At 43.4% G+C, this 26,012-nt stretch overlaps 1 protein-coding gene across 3 annotated transcripts; it reads right to left on the bottom strand.

The window, feature by feature from the left end:
- Nucleotides 1-16,347: 16,347 nt before the first annotated feature.
- LOC139382471 (intraflagellar transport protein 20 homolog) lies at nucleotides 16,348-25,151 on the bottom strand. 3 transcript variants are annotated; one of them, XM_071126538.1, is made up of 5 exons: nucleotides 25,051-25,151; nucleotides 19,310-19,460; nucleotides 18,224-18,309; nucleotides 17,596-17,699; nucleotides 16,348-17,419 (listed from the first exon to the last, which is right to left on the bottom strand). In XM_071126538.1, the coding sequence occupies exons 2-5, from the start codon at nucleotides 19,434-19,436 to the stop codon at nucleotides 17,338-17,340; spliced, it is 399 nt and encodes a 132-aa protein (XP_070982639.1). In that variant the 5' UTR covers nucleotides 19,437-19,460; nucleotides 25,051-25,151; the 3' UTR covers nucleotides 16,348-17,337. The 3 variants fall into 3 exon arrangements, with proteins under 3 accessions (XP_070982639.1, XP_070982640.1, XP_070982641.1); XM_071126539.1 differs by having other exon boundaries at nucleotides 19,310-19,447; nucleotides 25,051-25,129; XM_071126540.1 differs by lacking the exon at nucleotides 25,051-25,151 and having other exon boundaries at nucleotides 19,310-19,625.
- Between the last annotated feature and the right edge of the window lie 861 nt (nucleotides 25,152-26,012).

Genomic DNA, 26,012 nt, shown 5'->3' with positions numbered 1-26,012 from the left:
GGGATCCTGAGAGGAGTGGCAGTACTGTCCCAGCACAGAGGGAGGGGCCAACAAGTTATATATACTTCCGTGAGATTGGAGCCCACAGCCAAGGATAAGGAATGGTACCAACACATCCTCCGAGAGCAACTTCTCCCAACCATCCAGGAACAGTTTAGTGACGAACAATGCCTTTTCCAGCATGACGGAGCACCTTGCCATAAGGCAAAGTGATAACTAAGTGGCTCGGGGAACATAACATCGATATTTTGGATCCATGGCCAGGAAACTCCCCAGACCTTAATCCCATTGAGAACTCGTGGTCAATCCTCAGGAGGTGGGTGGACAAACAAAAACCCACAAACTCCAAGCATTGATTATACAAGAAATGACTGCCATCAGTCAGGATGTGGCCCAGAAGTTAATTGACAGCATGCCAGGGCGGATTGCAGAGGTATTGAAAAAGGGTCAACACTGCAAATATTGACTCTTTGCATCAACTTCATGTAATTGTCAATAAAAGCCTTTGACACTTATGAAATGCTTGTAATTACACTTCAGTATTCCATAGTGACATCTGACAACAATATCTAAAGACACTGAAGCAGCAAACTTTGTGGAAATTAATATTTGTCATTCTCAAAACTTTTGGCCACGACTGTGGTGTTCGATGGTAGGGTTTTTGTTTATTTATTTTTTTCAAGCTAATTATAAAGGAGTTGTAGTCCAGTCTAGTAGGTGGCGGTAATGCAACATTTATTGGATGCCAACTGCCGTTAAACCCCATCGAAGAAGAAGAGCGTAGCGACGACGTTTGAACTTCCGGATCCGGTGTTTTATGCCTGTTTACAAACACCATCTACAGGTCAGGCTAGTCAAATCAAAATCAAAATAAAATTTTATTTGTCACATACACATGGTTAGCAGATGTTAATGCGAGTGTAGCGAAATGCTTGTGCTTCTAGTTCCGACAATGCACTAATAACCAACAAGTAATCTAACCTAACAATTCCAAAACTACTACCTTATACACACAAGTGTAAAGGGATAAAGAATATGTACATAAAGATATATGAATGAGTGATGGTACAGAACGGCATAGGCAAGATACAGTAGATGGTATCGAGTACAGTATATACAGTGCCTTGCGAAAGTATTCGGCCCCCTTGAACTTTGCGACCTTTTGCCACATTTCAGGCTTCAAACATAAAGATATAAAACTGTATTTTTTTCTGAAGAATCAACAACAAGTGGGACACAATCATGAAGTGGAACGACATTTATTGGATATTTCAAACTTTTTTAACAAATCAAAAACTAAAAAATTGGGCGTGCAAAATTATTCAGGCCCCTTAAGTTAATACTTTGTAGCGCCACCTTTTGCTGCGATTACAGCTGTAAGTCGCTTGGGGTATGTCTCTATCAGTTTTGCACATCGAGAGACTGAATTTTTTTCCCATTCCTCCTTGCAAAACAGCTCGAGCTCAGTGAGGTTGGATGGAGAGCATTTGTGAACAGCAGTTTTCAGTTCTTTCCACAGATTCTCGATTGGATTCAGGTCTGGACTTTGACTTGGCCATTCTAACACCTGGATATGTTTATTTTTGAACCATTCCATTGTAGATTTTGCTTTATGTTTTGGATCATTGTCTTGTTGGAAGACAAATCTCCGTCCCAGTCTCAGGTCTTTTGCAGACTCCATCAGGTTTTCTTCCAGAATGGTCCTGTATTTGGCTCCATCCATCTTCCCATCAATTTGAACCATCTTCCCTGTCCCTGCTGAAGAAAAGCAGGCCCAAACCATGATGCTGCCACCACCATGTTTGACAGTGGGGATGGTGTGTTCAGCTGTGTTGCTTTTACGCCAAACATAACGTTTTACATTGTTGCCAAAAAGTTCAATTTTGGTTTCATCTGACCAGAGCACCTTCTTCCACATGTTTGGTGTGTCTCCCAGGTGGCTTGTGGCAAACTTTAAACAACACTTTTTTTATGGATATCTTTAAGAAATGGCTTTCTTCTTGCCACTCTTCCATAAAGGCCAGATTTGTGCAATATACGACTGATTGTTGTCCTATGGACAGAGTCTCCCACCTCAGCTGTAGATCTCTGCAGTTCATCCAGAGTGATCATGGGCCTCTTGGCTGCATCTCTGATCAGTCTTCATCTTGTATGAGCTGAAAGTTTAGAGGGACGGCCAGGTCTTGGTAGATTTGCAGTGGTCTGATACTCCTTCCATTTCAATATTATCGCTTGCACAGTGCTCCTTGGGATGTTTAAAGCTTGGGAAATCTTTTTGTATCCAAATCCGGCTTTAAACTTCTTCACAACAGTATCTCGGACCTGCCTGGTGTGTTCCTTGTTCTTCATGATGCTCTCTGCGCTTTTAACGGACCTCTGAGACTATCACAGTGCAGGTGCATTTATACGGAGACTTGATTACACACAGGTGGATTGTATTTATCATCATTAGTCATTTAGGTCAACATTGGATCATTCAGAGATCCTCACTGAACTTCTGGAGAGAGTTTGCTGCACTGAAAGTAAAGGGGCTGAATAATTTTGCACGTCCAATCTTTCAGTTTTTGATTTGTTAAAAAAGTTTGAAATATCCAATAAATGTCCTTCCACTTCATGATTGTGTCCCACTTGTTGTTGATTCTTCACAAAAAAATACAATTTTATATCTTTATGTTTGAAGCCTGAAATGTGGCAAAAGGCCGCAAAGTTCAAGGGGGCCGAATACTTTCGCAAGGCACTGTACATATGAGATGAGTATGTAAACAAAGTGGCATAGTTAAAGTGGCTAGTTTGCTTTACGACACTACGTTTTAGCCAGAGGCAACTTGTCTTTTATTTTTTAAATGTTATTGCTCGAGGTTGAACTGCTATTACTACACAGGAGAAGGGGAAAAAAGTCGGAGAAAATGTCATCCACTGAACACTACAGGAGGGGACGATGGAGAATTGAATTGAATTTACATGTCTCTTGTTCAGCCTAAGCGAAGCATTGACGGAGAAACATGTTGAATACTTCCGGATGTCCTTTGCCAGATTTGAGGACTTGCTTCAGCGGCTTGCCTCTCACATCTCGCACAAGAGAACTCGACAGCTTGCCCGTAATTTCTGCAGAAAGGCTGTCTGTTACCCTTCGGTGTTTGGCGAGTGGCAGCAAAGTATCGCTGCAAAGTATAATTTATATTCTAGGAATCTCGACAGTTTGTGCCATCATCACGGAAGTGTGCCTGTCCCATGGGGTGGCGCACAATTGGCCCAACGTCGTCCGGGGTAGGCCGTCATTGTAAATAAGAATTTGTTCTTATTAACTGATTTGCCTAGTTAAATAAATAATGATGGTTGACTGTTTATTTCATGTTGTGAGCAACACACTTGGTTTCGCTGTTTTTATTATTCACATTTGACAACTAAAGAGGATAAATGACAGTCACTTCCTCCTTGTTTTAGTTGTTCATATTATTTGGGAGGCTAGACCCTCAAGACACTTACCTTACCTTGTCATTTACCTTGTTGTGTAGTGGTCATTCAATGGAGAACTTCCTGCTTTGGTACATGGGTGAGTGTCCAGCTGTAGACAATATGGACCCCTAAGACAATAACCTCATCTACATAGCTCATGTACAAAGCAGTACAAGTTTACTGAGTGACTGATTCAAAAGAGTACTATTGTCTGTGACTGATTCAAAACAGTAATATTATCTGTGACTGATTCAAAACAGTAATATTATCTGTGACTGATTCAGAACAGTAATATTGTCTGTGACTGATTCAGAACAGTAATATTGTCTGTCACAAATACATTTGCAGACTTTTTTAGATATTTATTTCCTATCATAAGAGGTGACTAGTGAAATGTAAATCACAGAAGTGTGATTTTATTTTAATTGTTATTTATTTAACCAGGTAGGCTAGTTGAGAACACCTTTATTTAACCAGGTAGGCTAGTTGAGAACACCTTTATTTAACCAGGTAGGCTAGTTGAGAACACCTTTATTTAACCAGGTAGGCTAGTAGAGAACACCTTTATTTAACCAGGTAGGCTAGTTGAGAACACCTTTATTTAACCAGGTAGGCTAGTAGAGAACACCTTTATTTAACCAGGTAGGCTAGTTGAGAACACCTTTATTTAACCAGGTAGGCTAGTTGAGAACAAGTTCTCATTTACAACTGCGACCTGGCCAAGATAAAGCAAAGCAGTGTGACACAAACAACAACACAGAGTTACACACGGAGTAAACAATTAACAAGTCAATAACACAGTAGAATTATTATTATTTTTATTTAAAAAAGAGTCTATATACATTGTGTGCAAAAGGCATGAGGAGGTAGGCGAATAATTACAATTTAGCAGATTAACACTGGAGTGATAAATGATCAGATGATCATGTACAGGTAGAGAGAGATATTGGTGTTCAAAAGAGCAGAAAAGTAAATAAATAAACAGTATGGGGATGAGGTAGGTAAAAGGGTGGGCTATTTACCGATAGGCTATGTACAGCTGCAGCGATCGGTTAGCTGCTCAGATAGCAGATGTTTGAAGTTGGTGAGGGAGATAAAAGTCTCCAACTTCAGCGATTTTTGCAATTCGTTCCAGTCGCAGCAGCAGAGAACTGGAACGAAAGGCGGCCAAATGAGGTGTTGGCTTTAGGGATGATCAGTGAGATACACCTGCTGGAGCGTGTGCTACGGGTGGGTGTTGCCATCGTGACCAGTGAACTGAGATAAGGCGGAGCTTTACCTAGCATGGACTTGTAGATGACCTGGAGCCAATGGGTGATGAAAGGGGACATAAGATAAAACACTTATGTAAACACCAGTAACATGTGAAACAGGAAATGAACTTCCATCCTAAAGTATGACTAAGAAAATAAAAATAAAAAGCACAGCAGTTTTTGGGGCGAGACAAACAGGAGACGTTCATCAGTAGGAATAAACACCATCCATGTTACCGTGACGTCGTCGGGCTCAGTTCCATCTCTTGGCTATCAACGCCCCCCCCCCCCTCCCCTCCCCTCCCCTCCAACACCTACAAGCAGATGACAAATACAATGACAGCTATCTTAAAACATCCACCTGGGCTCCTTTGAGTTAAAATGTATACCCAAAATAACTGATTTCACACTGTCGTCTTGTTTTCTGACGATTGAACTGTAATAAGATGAGCCCTGCTAATCTTATAACACGGACACCGAATATTTCCCACTCACAATTTCTCTCACCCTAGAAAAGAGCTGATTTCACATGTTCTAACGAGGTCTGCTAAACATAAGAAAACAAATCACACTGGTTGTTCAAAAGGACTCGACTGCATGACGAGTACACACTGGTGTCTGTCTGACGATGTTTCACGTTGACCACCAAGCTAATCCAGTTGTCGGTGGGACACAGCAGCCCCGCTCCTCGTCTCTAACTCTTCATATCAGCATCGGTGTTCAAATGTTGTGACATCTCCTTCCAACTTGTCTTTTACTTGCTTGTCCGAATACAACCGCATCGAAGGGTTGGAGAAGTTATTGTTTGGGCTCACCAGCTCACAGAGGCTCCTCTAAAACTGGCCATGGACATAATTGCGCGTAGCAAATTTCGTAATAAAAAGGCCCAGTTTGTGTATTTTCTGTAGACACCTTTAGTCTCTGGCTTTCCCCCTGTGGATATCATTGAAAAGTGTCATGTAAAAAGACAGAATATGCAGTACATAAGATGAGTGAGGCCTGTCTAGATACAGTATTAATACAGGGTGAATGTAATATTCTAGAATGAGTTACCACATGTATGAATGAACCATATTATGTAGTCTGTGATAAAGTATTCCTCTATGATATCTGATCAGATCGACATCTGCACACACGTCAGCAAGTCAAGAATGTTGACACCTAAACCCCCCCAAAAAAGGCAAAGCATTTTTATTCTCTAAAACTGATTTCCAATACATGATAAAATGGCAATTGACATTCAGTGACACAAGATGTCATACAGTCTTATAACACTCGGTGTATCATATTTATGACCATGTTAAGAAGTACAGTTCAATGTGTCACCATCTGTATTGTAAGTTGGTACCCAAACTATGATTAGTCCCTTGTTGTTCAGAGATGTATCCTAGGCCTAGATCTGTCATCTACAGACTCTTTGTTAGGCTACTTCTCTAATCACTCTCACAAGTGAGGTTTAATCCAAAGTATTCCGTCTCTGAATCCACCGTTGAATCAGAGTCCTCTTCCTGTGTGTCATTTCCTTGTAGTGCTGATGATGCATGTCCCACTTCCTCTGTTTATGTCTCTCCTAGCAGGGAACCCCTGTCTTTCTCCTCTCCTCTCTCTTCATGTACTGTTGATCCTCTGTCCTCCTCTGTTTCTGTCTCTCCTAGCAGGGAACCCCTGTCTTTCTCCTCTCCTCTCTCTTCATGTACTGTTGATCCTCTGTCCTCCTCTGTTTCTGTCTCTCCTAGCAGGGAACCCCTGTCTTTCTCCTCTCCTCTCTCTTCATGTACTGTTGATCCTCTGTCTTCCTCTGTTTCTGTCTCTCCTAGCAGGGAACCCCTGTCTTTCTCCTCTCCTCTCTCTTCATGCACTGTTGATCCTCTGTCTTCCTCTGTTTCTGTCTCTCCTAGCAGGGAACCCCAGTCTTTCTCCTCTCCTCTCTCTTCATGTACTGTTGATCCTCTGTCTTCCTCTGTTTCTGTCTCTCCTAGCAGGGAACCCCTGTCTTTCTCCTCTCCTCTCTCTTCCTGTACTGTTGATCCTCTGTCTTCCTCGGTTTCTGTCTCTCCTAGCAGGGAACCCCACTCTTCCTCCTCTTCTTCACTCTCTTCCTCCTCTGGACCCCCAACCTCCACTTTAGCTTTCTCCTCGTCCTCCACTCTTCCGGTCTCCTCTGTCGGTTTAGCCGTAGGAGGAGGTCGTGGGCAGACTTCACCGCTGACACTATGTTGGAAAAACAGCTCACAGTCCTCCCTCCAGCATTTGATGTTGATGTTGTACCCAGCTGCCCTCATCTCCTTCTGCTTACTGCTGGCACATTGGTATGATGTTACAATGCCCATTTTAGAGAGTCTTTTGAAAATGGGCTTAACCCCCCCTTGGCTCAGTGTTGAGTTGATGACATAGGCCAGTGCAGAAAGCCTGGGGTTTCTACCTCTCAGGGCCACAGAGGCAGCCACACAGTTATGGATGGTGGAACCACCTGTTGCAGTATTGATGGTGGTATAAAGCCACGGTGTCTTCCTGGACAACTCATTATCCAACGCTTCGTATTAAAAATACTTCATTTTCTCCAACGAGGTACTGCTCAAGATGCACGGTTCAGAAACATTAGGGAGGCTTGCATATGCCTTGACCTCCACTTGGATTTTTGTTTACAATTTGCTTTCTGATTTCTTGGGATATGTTCTCATTTGTCAAGGCTAATTTGGCAAATTGTCACCATATTGCCCATAGCCAAGTTTTCAATCATGCCCGAAAATTCTGAAGCAATTACCTTCCTCTTCTGTTTCCACGTCCTTCCCTTGTTGTCAGGGGAACCGACTCCTGGTTTTGGATGACTCAATTTTGGGTTGTATGTAATGACAACCTGCAGAATAATATGGATCAGACATTAGATCAATATTATGAAAATACACATCTTTATTTATTTATTTGATTTCACCTTTATTTAACCAGGTAGGCTAGTTGAGAACACCTTTATTTAACCAGGTAGGCTAGTTGAGAACACCTTTATTTAACCAGGTAGGCTAGTTGAGAACACCTTTATTTAACCAGGTAGGCTAGTTGAGAACACCTTTATTTAACCAGGTAGGCCAGTTGAGAACACCTTTATTTAACCAGGTAGGCTAGTTGAGAACACCTTTATTTAACCAGGTAGGCCAGTTGAGAACACCTTTATTTAACCAGGTAGGCTAGTTGAGAACACCTTTATTTAACCAGGTAGGCTAGTTGAGAACACCTTTATTTAACCAGGTAGGCTAGTTGAGAACACCTTTATTTAACCAGGTAGGCTAGTTGAGAACACCTTTATTTAACCAGGTAGGCTAGTTGAGAACACCTTTATTTAACCAGGTAGGCTAGTTGAGAACACCTTTATTTAACCAGGTAGGCTAGTTGAGAACAAGTTATCATTTACAATTGTGACCTGGCCAAGATAAAGCAAAGCAGTTTGACACATACAACGACACAGAGTTACACATGGAGTAAAACAAACATACAGTCAATAATACAGTATAAACATCTAATGTCGGGTCTGGGTGTTGCATGTCTAGTGTGGGGGCTAGGTGTTGCATGTCTAGTGTGGGGGCTAGGTGTTGCATGTCTAGTGTGGGGGCTAGGTGTAGCATGTCTAGTGTGGGGGATAGGTGTTGCATGTCTAGTGTGGGGGCTATGTGTTGCATGTCTAGTGTGGGGGATAGGTGTTGCATGTCTAGTGTGGGGGCTAGGTGTTGCATGTCTAGTGTGGGGGCTAGGTGTTGCATGTCTAGTGTCGGGGCTAGGTGTTGCCGAGTGATGATAACCTAGTCAGAATGGTACAATTCGACTTTGACACAAGGGAACGCACATGTTGGAGCGTACCAAATATCCTTAGATTTTGGTCGCAGAGACGGCATCTGTCAAGATGGTTTGCAGCTTTAGGCATAGTTCAACAAAACTGAACCATAACAATGTCAACAAACGGAAAACGTCTCATCCCGACTTTCTGGCTGCCAGTGTCGCGCCAAAATCACGTGATATTTAGAAGTATAGGGCCTGGTTCGAATTATCTTTATCTACCTCTCTAGGCTTGGAAGTAATCACTGTTCGGTTGAAAGTCAAGGAAGGAAGATTGCTGTGTTTAAAATGTTCAGAGAGCCTACAGATTCAGTACCGCCCCTCAGCTACCGCCCCTCAACCAAGCAAAAAGGCCAGTAGAATCGAACCATCCGACGTGCCTTACCACGACACTAGCCTACCCCTTTTTTAGCTTCAATGCTGTCAATTGTGAGTGTTTTCTCGCAAAAAAAAAAAATCTAAATTAAAGTTTAGACAGCTGTATATATTTTTGGTGTACATTTCCATTGATACATTATGGGTTTTCTTCGTGTACTAGAGATAATATTTTTTATTTTGCTTCTCATGTAAATTTGACATGAGGAAAAAATAAGTGTTATTATTGAAAGATCTTTTGAGATGGTATGGGGATGAGATCAGAGAACCCATGATGCCAGGACGGTCAAAACTAGTGAACTACTTAGGGAATCGGGACCCACATGGCTAGCAAACTAATGTGGTGTTAAGATTGACCAAAATTAGGCCAATGTTGCAAGAAGACCTTTGATTTGACACGTAGTCGTGTGCAACTCAACCCTTTATCAGTGTGTAACAGTATAACTTTAGACCGTCCATCTAACGCACATCTAACGCAGAGGGTCCCGGGCGCGAACCAGGGACCCTCTGCACACATCAACAACAGTCACCCCTCGAAAGCACCGTTAGCCATCGCTCCACAAATGCTGCGGCCCTTGCAGAGCAAGTGGAACTACTACTTCAAGGTCTCAGAGCAAGTGACGTCACCGATTGAAACGCTATTTAGCGCGTACCACCTCTAACTAAGCTAGCCGTTTCACATCCGTTACAAGTTTATGTATCCCAAATTGCACCCTTTTCTCCATGTGCTGCACTACTTTTGACCAGAGCACTATGGGTAGTGTACTATATAGGGTGCCATTTGAAACACAGACGTTATGTCATAGATCAGACGTGACGACAAGGCTGTCATGACATGAGCGGAAATCAACCTAACGCTGTTCTCTCCCCAGGAGGCTGCATGTGGATCAGGACCCCGGCCATTGTCTATTCCACCCACGTAGCCACCACCCTGGTCCCCAGACCCAGAGGGAGCGTTACACCCTGGCAGTCATCTATGCTTTGTACCTCCTGGTTCCTCTGATGCTGCAGCTCACAATGCTCTTCAGATCAGCTTACAACACTCAGGGAGGAAAGGGCTCAGCCAAGGAGGAGGAGGAAGGGCTCAGCTAAGGAGGAGAAAAGGGCTCAGCTAAGGAGGAGGAAAGGGCTCAGCTAAGGAGGAGGAAGGGCTCAGCTAAGGAGAAGGAAAGGGCTCAGCCAAGGAGGAGGAAAGGGCTCAGCCAAGGAGAAGAAGAACAAATGAGACACCATTCTATTACTAGTCTGATTGACTGTACAGGTGGATTACTAGTCTGATTGACTGTACAGGTGGATTACTAGTCTGATTGACTGTACAGGTGGATTACTAGTCTGATTGACTGTACAGGTGGATTACTAGTCTGATTGACTATACAGGTGGATTACTAGTCTGACTGTACAGGTGGATTACTAGTCTGACTGGACAGGTGGATTACTAGTCTGACTGGACAGGTGGATTACTAGTCTGATTGACTGTACAGGTGGATTACTAGTCTGATTGACTGTACAGGTGGATTACTAGTCTGATTGACTGTACAGGTGGATTACTAGTCTGATTGATTGTAAAGGTGGATTACTAGTCTGATTGACTGTACAGGTGGATTACTAGTCTGACTGGACAGGTGGATTACTAGTCTGATTGACTGTACAGGTGGATTACTAGTCTGATTGACTGTACAGGTGGATTACTAGTCTGATTGACTGTACAGGTGGATTACTAGTCTGATTGATTGTAAAGGTGGATTACTAGTCTGATTGACTGTACAGGTGGATTACTAGTCTGACTGTACAGGTGGATTACTAGTCTGACTGTACAGGTGGATTACTAGTCTGATTGACTGTACAGGTGGATTACTAGTCTGACTGTACAGGTGGATTACTAGTCTGACTGTACAGGTGGATTACTAGTCTGATTGGCTGTACAGGTGGATTACTAGTCTGACTGTACAGGTGGATTACTAGTCTGACTGTACAGGTGGATTACTAGTCTGATTGACTGTACAGGTGGATTACTAGTCTGATTGACTGTACAGGTGGATTACTAGTCTGATTGCCTGTACAGGTGGATTACTAGTCTGATTGACTGTACAGGTGGATTACTAGTCTGATTGCTTGTACAGGTGGATTACTAGTCTGACTGTACATGTGGATTACTAGTCTGACTGACTGTACAGGTGGATTACTAGTCTGTTTGACTGTACAGGTGGATTACTAGTCTGATTGATTGTAAAGGTGGATTACTAGTCTGATTGACTGTACAGGTAGATTACTAGTCTGACTAAAAAGGTGGATTACTAGTCTGACTGTACAGGTGGATTACTAGTCTGATTGACTGTACAGGTGGATTACTAGTCTGATTGACTGTGCAGGTGGATTACTAGTCTGATTGACTGTGCAGGTGGATTACTAGTCTGATTGACTGAACAGGTGGATTACTAGTCTGATTGATTGAACAGGTGGATTACTAGTCTGATTGCCTGTACAGGTGTATTACTAGTCTGATTGCCTGTACAGGTGGATTACTAGTCTGATTGCCTGTACATGTGGATTACTAGTCTGATTGACTGTACAGGTGGATTACTAGTCTGACTGTACAGGTGGATTACTAGTCTGTTTGACTGTACAGGTGGATTACTAGTCTGATTGACTGTACAGGTGGATTACTAGTCTGATTGATTGTACAGGTGGATTACTAGTCTGATTGCCTGTACAGGTGGATTACTAGTCTGATTGACTGTACAGGTGGATTACTAGTCTGATTGATTGTACAGGTGGATTACTAGTCTGATTGCCTGTACAGGTGGATTACTAGTCTGATTGACTGTACAGGTGGATTACTAGTCTGATTGTACAGGTGTATTACTAGTCTGATTGACTGTACAGGTGGATTACTAGTCTGACTGGACAGGTGGATTACTAGTCTGACTGTACAGGTGGATTACTAGTCTGATTGACTGTACAGGTGGATTACTAGTCTGATTGACTGTACAGGTGGATTACTAGTCTGATTGACTGTACAGGTGGATTACTAGTCTGATTGACTGAACAGGTGGATTACTAGTCTGATTGACTGTACAGGTGGATTACTAGTCTGATTGCTAGTCTGACTATACAGGTGGATTACTAGTCTGATTGCCTGTACAGGTGGATTACTAGTCTGATTGCCTGTACAGGTGGATTACTAGTCTGATTGACTGTACAGGTGGATTACTAGTCTGATTGACTGTACAGGTGGATTACTAGTCTGATTGACTGTACAGGTGGATTACTAGTCTGATTGCCTGTACAGGTGGATTACTAGTCTGATTGACTGTACAGGTGGATTACTAGTCTGACTGTACAGGTGGATTACTAGTCTGACTGTACATGTGGATTACTAGTCTGACTGACTGTACAGGTGGATTACTAGTCTGTTTGACTGTACAGGTGGATTACTAGTCTGATTGACTGTGCAGGTGGATTACTAGTCTGATTGACTGTGCAGGTGGATTACTAGTCTGATTGACTGAACAGGTGGATTACTAGTCTGATTGATTGAACAGGTGGATTACTAGTCTGATTGATTGTAAAGGTGGATTACTAGTCTGATTGCCTGTACAGGTGGATTACTAGTCTGACCGAAAAGGTGGATTACTAGTCTGACTGTACAGGTGGATTACTAGTCTGATTGACTGTACAGGTGGATTACTAGTCTGATTGACTGTGCAGGTGGATTACTAGTCTGATTGACTGTGCAGGTGGATTACTAGTCTGATTGACTGAACAGGTGGATTACTAGTCTGATTGATTGAACAGGTGGATTACTAGTCTGATTGCCTGTACAGGTGTATTACTAGTCTGATTGCCTGTACAGGTGGATTACTAGTCTGAATGCCTGTACAGGTGGATTACTAGTCTGTTTGACTGTACAGGTGGATTACTAGTCTGATTGACTGTACAGGTGGATTACTAGTCTGATTGATTGTACAGGTGGATTACTAGTCTGATTGCCTGTACAGGTGGATTACTAGTCTGATTGTACAGGTGTATTACTAGTCTGATTGACTGTACAGGTGGATTACTAGTCTGACTGGACAGGTGAATTACTAGTCTGACTGTACAGGTGGATTACTAGTCTGATTGACTGTACAGGTGGATTACTAGTCTGATTGACTGTACAGGTGGATTACTAGTCTGACTGACTGTACAGGTGGATTACTAGTCTGATTGACTGAACAGGTGGATTACTAGTCTGACTGTACAGGTGGATTACTAGTCTGATTGACTGTACAGGTGGATTACTAGTCTGATTGACTGTTCAGGTGGATTACTAGTCTGATTGACTGTGCAGGTGGATTACTAGTCTGACTGAACAGGTGGATTACTAGTCTGACTGTACAGGTGGATTACTAGTCTGATTGACTGAACAGGTGGATTACTAGTCTGACTGACTGTACAGGTGGATTACTAGTCTGACTGTACAGGTGGATTACTAGTCTGATTGACTGTACAGGTGGATTACTAGTCTGATTGACTGTACAGGTGGATTACTAGTCTGATTGACTGTACAGGTGGATTACTAGTCTGATTGACTGAACAGGTGGATTACTAGTCTGATTGACTGTACAGGTGGATTACTAGTCTGATTGCTAGTCTGACTATACAGGTGGATTACTAGTCTGATTGCCTGTACAGGTGGATTACTAGTCTGATTGCCTGTACAGGTGGATTACTAGTCTGATTGACTGTACAGGTGGATTACTAGTCTGATTGACTGTACAGGTGGATTACTAGTCTGATTAACTGAACAGGTGGATTACTAGTCTGATTTTCTGTACAGGTGGATTACTAGTCTGACTGGACAGGTGAATTACTAGTCTGACTGTACAGGTGGATTACTAGTCTGATTGACTGTACAGGTGGATTACTAGTCTGATTGACTGAACAGGTGGATTACTAGTCTGATTGACTGTACAGGTGGATTACTAGTCTGATTGCTAGTCTGACTATACAGGTGGATTACTAGTCTGATTGCCTGTACAGGTGGATTACTAGTCTGATTGACTGTACAGGTGGATTACTAGTCTGATTGCTAGTCTGACTATACAGGTGGATTACTAGTCTGATTGCCTGTACAGGTGGATTACTAGTCTGATTGCTAGTCTGACTATACAGGTGGATTACTAGTCTGATTGCCTGTACAGGTGGATTACTAGTCTGACTGACTGTACAGGTGGATTACTAGTCTGACTGACTGTACAGGTGGATTGCTAGTCTGATTCACTGTACAGGTGGATTACTAGTCTGACTGACTGTGCAGGTGTATTACTAGTCTGATTGACTGTACAGGTGGATTACTAGTCTGATTGACTGTACAGGTGGATTACTAGTCTGATTAACTGAACAGGTGGATTACTAGTCTGATTTTCTGTACAGGTGGATTACTAGTCTGATTGACTGTACAGGTGGATTACTAGTCTGACTGACTGTACAGGTGGATTACTAGTCTGACTGACTGTACAGGTGGATTACTAGTCTGATTGCCTGTACAGGTGGATTACTAGTCTGATTGCCTGTACAGGTGGATTACTAGTCTGATTGTACAGGTGTATTACTAGTCTGATTGACTGTACAGGTTGATTACTAGTCTGACTGGACAGGTGGATTACTAGTCTGACTGTACAGGTGGATTACTAGTCTGATTGACTGTACAGGTGGATTAATAGTCTGATTGACTGTACAGGTGGATTACTAGTCAGATTGACTGTACAGGTGGATTAATAGTCTGATTGACTGTACAGGTGGATTACTAGTCTGATTGACTGAACAGGTGGATTACTAGTCTGATTGACTGTACAGGTGGATTACTAGTCTGACTGTACAGGTGGATTACTAGTCTGACTGACTGTACAGGTGGATTACTAGTCTGACTGACTGTACAGGTGGATTACTAGTCTGACTGTACAGGTGGATTACTAGTCTGATTGACTGTACAGGTGGATTACTAGTCTGACTGAACAGGTGGATTACTAGTCTGATTCACTGTACAGGTGGATTACTAGTCTGACTGACTGTACAGGTGGATTACTAGTCTGATTGACTGTACAGGTGGATTACTAGTCTGACTGTACAGGTGGATTACTAGTCTGATTGACTGTACAGGTGGATTACTAGTCTGACTGAACAGGTGGATTACTAGTCTGATTCACTGTACAGGTGGATTACTAGTCTGACTGACTGTACAGGTGGATTACTAGTCTGATTGCCTGTACAGGTGGATTACTAGTCTGATTGCCTGTACAGGTGGATTACTAGTCTGATTGACTGAACAGGTGGATTACTAGTCTGATTGACTGTACAGGTGGATTACTAGTCTGACTGTACAGGTGGATTACTAGTCTGACTGACTGTACAGGTGGATTACTAGTCTGACTGACTGTACAGGTGGATTACTAGTCTGACTGAACAGGTGGATTACTAGTCTGATTGTACAGGTGTATTACTAGTCTGATTGACTGTACAGGTGGATTACTAGTCTGACTGTACAGGTGGATTACTAGTCTGACTGACTGAACAGGTGGATTACTAGTCTGATTGACTGTACAGGTGGATTACTAGTCTGATTGACTGAACAGGTGGATTACTAGTCTGATTGACTGTACAGGTGGATTACTAGTCTGACTGTACAGGTGGATTACTAGTCTGACTGACTGAACAGGTGGATTACTAGTCTGATTGACTGAACAGGTGGATTACTAGTCTGATTGACTGAACAGGTGGATTACTAGTCTGATTGACTGAACAGGTGGATTACTAGTCTGATTGACTGTACAGGTGGATTACTAGTCTGATTGACTGAACAGGTGGATTACTAGTCTGATTGCCTGTACAGGTGGATTACTAGTCTGACTGTACAGGTGGATTACTAGTCTGATTGCCTGTACAGGTGGATTACTAGTCTGACTGTACAGGTGGATTACTAGTCTGATTGACTGTACAGGTGGATTACTAGTCTGATTGACTGAACAGGTGGATTACTAGTCTGACTGACTGAACAGGTGGATTACTAGTCTGATTGACTGAACAGGTGGATTACTAGTCTGATTGACTGTACAGGTGGATTACTAGTCTGACTGACTGTACAGGTGGATTACTAGTCTGATTGACTGAACATGTGGATTACTAGTCTGACTGACTGAACAGGTGGATTACTAGTCTGATTGCCAATCTCAAAGTACGACCCCACTGTCTAGCCATCCAGGCAATCATCCCTCTAATCTAGACTATAGACTGAACACACGTTCAGAGTGATTTTTTTCCTTCTCAAGTGATGAATTATCAATTGGTACATTTTAAGTCAAGGAAAATATCAAGGTTACATTAAACATTCTTCTTAAGAATTTACACGTTTGATCATCATCACACAGATGAGCAATAGTCAATAATGTTGACACCAAGAGAATTAAAATATCCATTTTATTCAAGTGTACCTCATCTATTGATGAAGTAGGTCTATTAACCTTTAACATAGATAAGATGAATGCAGAGAATTATAATTTTTTGATAATTTCTGGAGATATATATATATATATATATATAGTAAACATAAAACGATTAATATACTTTTCGAATGTACTTCGTGTTTAGTTATAAAAACTGGCCTGAAATTCCAATAAGGCACCCGAGGGGAAAATGTCCTGTTGTGGTCCCACAGACAACGGTGAAATGACCAGATAAAAACACGAACACAACTTATTCGTACCTTAGATGTAAACAAACAAAGTTAAGATGACAACAGGGAGGGGAGGGGGGGGGGGTGTACAGTCAACACACAGCAAAAAAAATAAAAAGATTTTTCCCTCAAAATCATGAAATTATTTACAGTAACATGCAAATACCGTACTTAGAGCTGTTTACCTTCCCTACAAGTGGAAGACAATCTATACATAGTAATTCCTTTAATATAAACAGTATAAATCCATTCCTTTGTGTATGTAAATAGCTTTCTTCCCCATTTGCTGGTCTGACGTACTGTAGCGGTGTGAAAGGTATGACGACTACAGAGCCTCAGGTTCTAATTACATTCAAGCGGTCAACACTTAAAATGCTAAAAAATAATAATATGTATAACTGGGAGAGAGGGTTGTCACTTCAGACACCTGCTAGTGAAAAAAAAAAAAAAACATGTTTTGCTGTTAAAGATGGGTGACAAGTTACTTCTAAACGTTGCATGTAGTCCGTCTCGCTGTCTAAGCAAAAAAAACCTGTCTGATTTAGTTGGAGCAGTTTTGGATTGCTTGTGTGGGCTGGGGTGTAAGAAAGGTTATTGTGTTCGGATGAGCGATTCGCGTGAACCCGTAGTGGATATCACCCATAGAAAAACAAATACAGGCACCCTGGAAACATGGTCACAAACGCACACTAATACTGCAGCCCTTCAATACGCTCCTTATTTCTGTAGAATGAACTGGTCAATGAACTCATTCTGCTCAGCCTCCACCTTGGAGAGAGCTTCGTACTCGATACGATACCTGGAATAGATTAAACAAACTTAATTAAAACCCAGGTGACTGACTGACTAAATAAATAAATAACTAACTGACTGACTAAGGTCAACCCTTGAGAATGAGACACTAACTGACAAGATTCTCATTGTTATTGATTTCACAAGGAGATTTGAGGTGAAATGGATTTCAAGTCTTCTTACCTCTCCAGCTGCAGCTTCTTCTCTGCTATCAGGGCCTGGAGCTGCTGTTGCTGGGCCTCCCTCTGCTTGGCCACAGACTTCAACAGGTTCCTGGCTCCAATAGCCTGGGAGAAGGAGGGCAGTGCAGCAGCATGTTGTTCACCCAGATAGGAAGCCCTCAGTCATTCCCACAGAAACGTGCAACAAGTGTACTTAGTGGCCTAGCGAGCTAGCAGTCAAAGTCCACTGAAGGAGTGAACAACAAGCATCTAATATCTGTGTGTGTGTGTGTGTCCGTGTGTGTGTGTGTCCGTGTGTGTGTCCGTGTGTGTGTGTGTCCGTGTGTGTGTGTGTGTGTGTGTCCGTGTGTGTGTGTGTCCGTGTGTGTGTGTGTCCGTGTCCGTGTGTGTGTCCGTGTGTGTGTGTGTCCGTGTGTGTGTGTGTGTGTCCGTGTGTGTGTGTGTGTGTCCGTGTGTCCGTGTGTGTGTGTGTCCGTGTCCGTGTGTGTGTCCGTGTGTGTGTGTGTCCGTGTGTGTGTGTGTGTGTCCGTGTGTGTGTGTGTCCGTGTGTGTGTGTGTGTGTGTGTCTGAGCCCTGTAAAGATGAACTAAGAAACTCACAACACTTAAGAGCCAAACGCAGACCCTTACCTTCATCTTTTCAGTCTCTGCCTCTTTCGCCAATTCATCCACCAGCTCGATGAGACCACCCACTATCTTCTGAAACTGGCCCATTTCTGTGTATTGAACGAATACGCGAAAATTAATAATGGCCTATATGCGGTAATTAGGGCGCAACAACATTTGAAGAAAAAAAAACAGTTTTAACATTAGGATGAGATGCGAGTGGACATCTCCACTGTTCTTTACAAAAAACAATATTCTATGCAAATGACAGAACTGAACCACAATCATCCACACCATACCCTATTCCCTGGGCACTACTTTTTTCCTCAGGGCCCACTATACTCGTTGGACTAGTAACCGCAAGGTTACAAGTTCAAATCCCCGAGCTGACAAGGTACAAATCTGTCATTCTGCCCCTGAACAAGGCAGTTAACCCACTGTTCCTAGGCCAGTTAACCCCACTGTTCCTAGACCAGTTAACCCACGTTCCTAGGCCAGTTAACCCCACTGTTCCTAGGCCAGTTAACCCCACTGTTCCTAGGCCAGTTAACCCCACTGTTCCTAGGCCAGTTAACCCCACTGTTCCTAGGCCAGTTAACCCCACTGTTCCTAGGCCAGTTAACCCCACTGTTCCTAGACCAGTTAACCCCACTGTTCCTAGACCAGTTAACCCCACTGTTCCTAGACCAGTTAACCCCACTGTTCCTAGACCAGTTAACCCCACTGTTCCTAGACCAGTTAACCCACTGTTCCTAGACCAGTTAACCCACTGTTCCTAGACCAGTTAACCCACTGTTCCTAGACCAGTTAACCCACTGTTCCTAGACCAGTTAACCCACTGTTCCTAGACCAGTTAACCCACTGTTCCTAGACCAGTTAACCCACTGTTCCTAGACCAGTTAACCCACTGTTCCTAGGCCAGTTAACCCACTGTTCCTAGGCCAGTTAACCCACGTTCCTAGGCCAGTTAACCCCACTGTTCCTAGGCCGTCATTGAAAATAAGAATTTGTTCTTAACCGACTTGCCTAGTTAAATAAAAGGTAAAATAAATATATAGGGAATATGGTGCCATTTGGGACACAAATCAGAAGGTAATGGACTGCTCTTACTGTCAACAAAGTCTTCACACTCCTCCTTGAGCTCCCTGGTCTTCTGGTCCACCTCTGGTTCCAGCACCCGTAGCTTGTTGAGCTCATCAAAATGAAGACCAGCTTCAGCCAACGGGTCTTTCGCCATGGCCACAAGACCTGTCTCCAAGAGCTGGGTTATAGATTAGGGAGGATGGAAAAACAACTGCTTTAACACCATGGATTATGTGGATGTTTTTATTTATTTAACCTTGTATATTATCCTGCATCTTAATCTAGTCTAAAAGAGGTTTCCTGTCCTCATCTCTCACTAATCTGCACCGATCTAAGAGGGCGGAATAGGTGAAAGATAACTTGGGGATTTGTATTATTTTGGGGTCAGGTGTGTCACAGTAGTAGTATAGTAATGCACATGCCCCGCCCACCTGAGGATCTATATTTTTCAGACATCCATTTCCTGTGTCGGAGGTGTGCAACATCTTGCCATTAAAATCTTGCTGGATTGAACGCTTTCATTTCACTCCTTCATACTCTTGCTTGTGCCCGTCACGTTTTTCCACCGTTAACCGCGGAAATGGTTTGTAATGACCTGTCAAACACACCCCCGGTAATTGCTGAAATGAACCCAACGGGGGATACATAATCTTTCCGTCGATTCCATAAGAAGGTTTAAGCTTCGTCAGGGATTTAAAACGCACCGCCTCAACACTTAACATCACAAGCATTTTGCTACAACCGCAATACCATCTGCTTTGTATGCGACCAATAACATTTTATTTCAGAAAGACTAAAGATTGATGGGTGTTATTTTGAAGAAGAATAATAAGAAATAAAAAAAAAGTTATAATTTAATCCAGTTGAAATGTTTACAAATGAAAGCAACTTTAAAAAACATTGTCACAGCACCTCTCCTCTTTCCAAAGATCTAATTTAACTAATGTATATAACAATATGTAAATATTAATAGTGTGTGAACAGTATTTGTTGTCTCTAGGCGTCTTTCCAACTCATTTTAATGTAATATCTTATGTTGTTCGAGTCTATAACTGCATGGGCATTAGCTAATGGGGATCCTAATAAACGAAGCCACACAACAGTAATTAATGAGGCACGTTGTGTAGACAAAAAAAAAAAAAGTGTGATTGTTGCAGCCCCGTTCCGCCCCTTTATGTTAACTTATTCATATATGCAAATACACCTGGTGTATTTATGCAAATGAGGCACATACAGTGCATTCGGAAAGTATCAAATCAAATTTTATTTGTCACATACACATGGTTAGCAGATGTTAATGCGAGTGTAGCGAAATGCTTGTGCTTCTAGTTCCGACAATGCAGTAATAACCAACAAGCAATCTAACTAACAGTTCCAAAACTACTGTCTTGTACACAGTGTGAGGGGATAAAGAATATGTACATAAGGATATATGAATGAGTGATGGTACAGAGCAGCATAGGCAGATACAGTAGATTGTATCGAGTACAGTATATACATATGAGATGAGTATGTAAACAAAGTGGCATAGTTAAAGTGGCTAGTGATACATGTATTACATAAGGATACAGTCAATGATATAGAGTACAGTATATACGTATGCCTATGAGATGAATAATGTAGGGTAAGTAACATTATATAAGGTAGCATTGTTTAAAGTGGCTAGTGATATATTTACATCATTTCCCATCAATTCCCATTATTAAAGTGGCTGGAGTTGAGTCAGTGTCAGTGTGTTGGCAGCAGCCACTCAATGTTAGTGGTGGCTGTTTAACAGTCTGATAGCCTTGAGATAGAAGCTGTTTTTCAGTCTCTCGGTCCCAGCTTTGATGCACCTGTACTGACCTCGCCTTCTGGATGATAGCGGGGTGAACAGGCAGTGGCTCGGGTGGTTGATGTCCTTGATGATCTTTATGGCCTTCCTGTGACATCGGGTGGTGTAGGTGTCCTGGAGGGCAGGTAGTTTGCCCCCGGTGATGCGTTGTGCAGACCTCACTACCCTCTGGAGAGCCTTACGGTTGAGGGCGGAGCAGTTGCCGTACCAGGCTGTGATACAGCCCGCCAGGATGCTCTCGATTGTGCATCTGTAGAAGTTTGTGAGTGCTTTTGGTGACAAGCCGAATTTCTTCAGCCTCCTGAGGTTGAAGAGGCGCTGCTGCGCCTTCTTCACAATGCTGTCTGTGTGAGTGGACCAATTCAGTTTGTCTGTGATGTGTATGCCGAGGAACTTAAAACTTGCTACCCTCTCCACTACTGTTCCATCGATGTGGATAGGGGGGTGTTCCCTCTGCTGTTTCCTGAAGTCCACAATCATCTCCTTAGTTTTGTTGACGTTGAGTGTGAGGTTATTTTCCTGACACCACACTCCGAGGGCCCTCACCTCCTCCCTGTAGGCCGTCTCGTCGTTGTTGGTAATCAAGCCTACCACTGTTGTGTCGTCCGCAAACTTGATGATTGAGTTGGAGGCGTGCGTGGCCACGCAGTCGTGGGTGAACAGGGAGTACAGGAGAGGGCTCAGAACGCACCCTTGTGGGGCCCCAGTGTTGAGGATCAGCGGGGAGGAGATGTTGTTGCCTACCCTCACCACCTGGGGGCGGCCCGTCAGGAAGTCCAGTACCCAGTTGCACAGGGCGGGGTCGAGACCCAGGGTCTCGAGCTTGATGACGAGCTTGGAGGGTACTATGGTGTTGAATGCCGAGCTGTAGTCAATGAACAGCATTCTCACATAGGTATTCCTCTTGTCCAGATGGGTTAGGGCAGTGTGCAGTGTGGTTGAGATTGCATCGTCTGTGGACCTATTTGGGCGGTAAGCAAATTGGAGTGGGTCTAGGGTGTCAGGTAGGGTGGAGGTGATATGGTCCTTGACTAGTCTCTCAAAGCACTTCATGATGACGGAAGTGAGTGCTACGGGGCGGTAGTCGTTTAGCTCAGTTACCTTAGCTTTCTTGGGAACAGGAACAATGGTGGCCCTCTTGAAGCATGTGGGAACAGCAGACTGGTATAGGGATTGATTGACTATGTCCGTAAACACACCGGCCAGCTGGTCTGCGCATGCTCTGAGGGCGCGGCTGGGGATGCCGTCTGGGCCTGCAGCCTTGCGAGGGTTAACACGTTTAAATGTCTTACTCACCTCGGCTGCAGTGAAGGAGAGACCGCAAGTTTTCGTTGCAGGCCGTGTCAGTGGCACTGTATTGTCCTCAAAGCGGGCAAAAAAGTTATTTAGTCTGCCTGGGAGCAGGACATCCTGGTCCGTGACTGGGCTGGATTTCTTCCTGTAGTCCGTGATTGATTGTAGACCCTGCCACATGCCTCTTGTGTCTGAGCCGTTGAATTGAGATTCTACTTTGTCTCTGTACTGACGCTTAGCTTGTTTGATAGCCTTGCGGAGGGAATAGCTGCACTGTTTGTATTCGGTCATGTTACCAGACACCTTGCCCTGATTAAAAGCAGCGGTTCGCGCTTTCAGTTTCACACGAATGCTGCCATCAATCCACGGTTTCTGGTTAGGGAATGTTTTAATTGTTGCTATGGGAACGACATCTTCAACGCACGTTCTAATGAACTCGCACACCGAATCAGCGTATTCGTCAATGTTGTTGTCTGACGCAATACGAAACATGTCCCAGTCCACGTGATGGAAGCAGTCTTGGAGTGTGGAGTCAGCTTGGTCGGACCAGCGTTGGACAGACCTCAGCGTGGGAGCCTCTTGTTTTAGTTTCTGTCTGTAGGCAGGGATCAACAAAATGGAGTCGTGGTCAGCTTTTCCGAAAGGGGGGCGGGGCAGGGCCTTATATGCGTCGCGGAAGTTAGAGTAACAATGATCCAAGGTCTTTCCACCCCTGGTTGCGCAATCGATATGCTGATAAAATTTGGGGAGTCTTGTTTTCAGATTAGCCTTGTTAAAATCCCCAGCTACAATGAATGCAGCCTCCGGATAAATGGTTTCCAGTTTGCAAAGAGTCAAATAAAGTTCATTCAGAGCCAACGATGTGTCTGCTTGGGGGGGGATATATACGGCTGTGATTATAATCGAAGAGAATTCTCTTGGTAGATAATGCGGTCTACATTTGATTGTGAGGAATTCTAAATCAGGTGAACAGAAGGATTTGAGTTCCTGTATGTTTCTTTCATCACACCATGTCACGTTAGTCATAAGGCATACGCCCCCGCCCCTCTTTTTACCAGAAAGATGTTTTTTCCTGTCTGCGATGCGTGGAGAAACCTGTTGGCTGCACCGCTTCGGATAGCGTCTCTCCAGTAAGCCACGTTTCCGTGAAGCAAAGAACGTTACAGTCTCTGATGTCCCTCTGGAATGCTACCCTTGCTCGGATTTCATCAACCTTGTTGTCAAGAGACTGGACATTGGCAAGAAGAATGCTAGGGAATGGTGCACGATGTGCCCGTCTCCGGAGTCTGACCAGAAGACCGCCTCGTTTCCCTCTTTTTCGGAGTCGTTTTTTTGGGTCGCTGCATGGGATCCACTCCGTTGTCCTGTTTGTAAGGCAGAGCACAGGATCCGCGTCGCGAAAAGCGTATTCTTGGTCGTACTGATGGTGAGTTGACGCTGATCTTATATTCAGTAGTTCTTCTCGACTGTATGTGATGAAACCTAAGTACCTGGGGTACTAATGTAAGAAATAACACGTAAAAAAACAAAAAACTGCATAGTTTCCTAGGAACGCGAAGCGAGGCGGCCATCTCTGTCGGCGCCGGAAGTATTCTGACCCCTTTACCACATTGTTACGCTACTGCCTTATCCTAAAATGTATTACATGTTTTTTTCCCCCCATTAATCTACACACGAACATCCCATAATTACAAAGCAAAAAAAGAGGTTTAGTTATTTATGCTAAATTCGTTTTTTTTAATTATAAAATCTAACTTTTACATAAGTATTCAGACCCTTTACTCCATATTTTGTTGAAGCACTTTTGGCAGCGACTACAGCCTCGAGTCTTCTTGGGTATGACACTACAAACTTGGTTCATCTGTATTTGGAGAGTTTCTCCATTTCTTCTCTGCAGATCCTCTCAAGCTCTGTCAGGTTGGATGGGGAGTGTTGCTTCACAGCTACACAAAAAATATATATAAAAAAGGTGAATTCCCACCAAAAAGCCCTGAATATTCGTTATTTGTCCGTGCCAGTAAAATGTGCTATAATTCAGTAAATATATATATATATAAATATTCTAAAAGTTTGGAGTATCTGCATCCATTGTCCAACTGTTGCATTTATTCACAAATGTTTGTGTTTTTAACCGTTTAACAATTTATGACCGCTGCTACATTAGTAAACGCGAAGAGTAGGTGACAAGAGAGAATGCCTGTTAGGAAAATATAGTTTACAATAACAAAAAAAACACATACTATTTGATTCTGTGACCTTTGACTAATCAATAGCAACATATCTGACATCAATTAGTTACGAATTAGTTGGCACACATGCAATCCCCGTTAATCAGTGCCAGCCAGCTGCTACTTTGGCAATATTATGTAGCAAGATTAACGTTAGCTAGGCAACGCCGGTTCTTCAGTGCGGTCTTGCTAATTAACGTTAGCTGGCTATCTCACAGCTTGCTCCGATTGCCGTTATCGGACTGTCCTGTTGTGGACAAAATAGCTCGTAGAGGCCGGTAGCATTAGTGAACTGTTTCAGTTAGCTGACCAGCGATTAGCCGAGCGTGAGTTGCTAACTACAATCTGTACAAATCATCTAATTATTAATTGTTTACAAGTGAGAAAACTCTTAAAGTCAGTCATTCACTTACCTTAAATGTATTTAAACGTAATATCAACGTGGCATATAATCCACAGTACACTTCGGCTGCCAGGGAACAGTTGTGTTTGTCCAACTAGTGTAACTTCCGGTAGGGAGAGGAAGGAGTGTATGATGGGAATTGTAGTACACAAGCATTATTTGTAGTAAAACCAGTCGTGTCGCGGACAGGGTAACAAGCGAGACCGTGGATGGTGGTTTGAAAGGCGCGCTTGTTTGAAATGGAAAAGGGTCGCGGTCGCTTTTGATGAAGAAGAACATCAAGACGAAGCAGCTGCTTTATAAGTTTGATGCACTGTTGAGTTCTTACATCCCGAGGGGGTTTGTGCTGATTGTACGGAGATTGTGACAGTCTGTTAAATGGCGTCCCTTGAGAAGGCAAGATGTAACGTTATGTCAGAATAAGTGCAGTATTAACATAAGGAGACATATACTTAGAATGAGTGGGTGTTGTTATGGTGACCACTGAGATATACCTGCTGGAGCGCGTGCCATGGGTGGGTGTTGTTATGGTGACCAGTGAGATATACCTGCTGGAGCGCGTGCCATGGGTGGGTGTTGTTATGGTGACCAGTGAGAAATACCTGCTGGAGCGCGTGCCATGGGTGGGTGCTGCTATGGTGACCAGTGAGATATACCTGCTGGAGCGCGTGCCATGGGTGGGTGTTGTTATGGTGACCAGTGAGATATACCTGCTGGAGCGAGTGCCATGGGTGGGTGCTGCTATGGTGACCAGTGAGATATACCTGCTGGAGCGCGTGCCATGGGTGGGTGCTGCTATGGTGACCAGTGAGATATACCTGCTGGAGCGCGTGCCATGGGTGGGTGTTGTTATGGTGACCAGTGAGATATACCTGCTGGAGCGCGTGCCATGGGTGGATGTTGTTATGGTGACCAGTGAGATATACCTGCTGGAGCGCGTGCCATGGGTGGGTGCTTCTATGGTGACCAGTG

The sequence above is a fragment of the Oncorhynchus clarkii genome, chromosome 24 (genome assembly GCF_045791955.1).
Source record: "Oncorhynchus clarkii lewisi isolate Uvic-CL-2024 chromosome 24, UVic_Ocla_1.0, whole genome shotgun sequence".
NCBI lineage: Eukaryota > Metazoa > Chordata > Actinopteri > Salmoniformes > Salmonidae > Oncorhynchus > Oncorhynchus clarkii.
The sequence above is the reverse complement of the archived record's forward strand: the minus strand, read 5'-3'. Positions and strand labels throughout refer to the sequence as shown.

Bases quoted from the DNA above. Each gene is read 5' to 3' on its own strand.
- LOC139382471 (XM_071126538.1), bottom strand. From the start codon at position 19,436: ATGGCGAAAGACCCGTTGGCTGAAGCTGGTCTTCATTTTGATGAGCTC. The intron at 18,310-19,309 runs GTAAGAGCAGTC...TTCAATACACAG, and splicing joins GTGTGAAGACTTTGTTGACA to AAATGGGCCAGTTTCAGAAG. The intron at 17,420-17,595 runs GTAAGAAGACTT...AATCTATTCCAG, and splicing joins AAGAAGCTGCAGCTGGAGAG to GTATCGTATCGAGTACGAAG.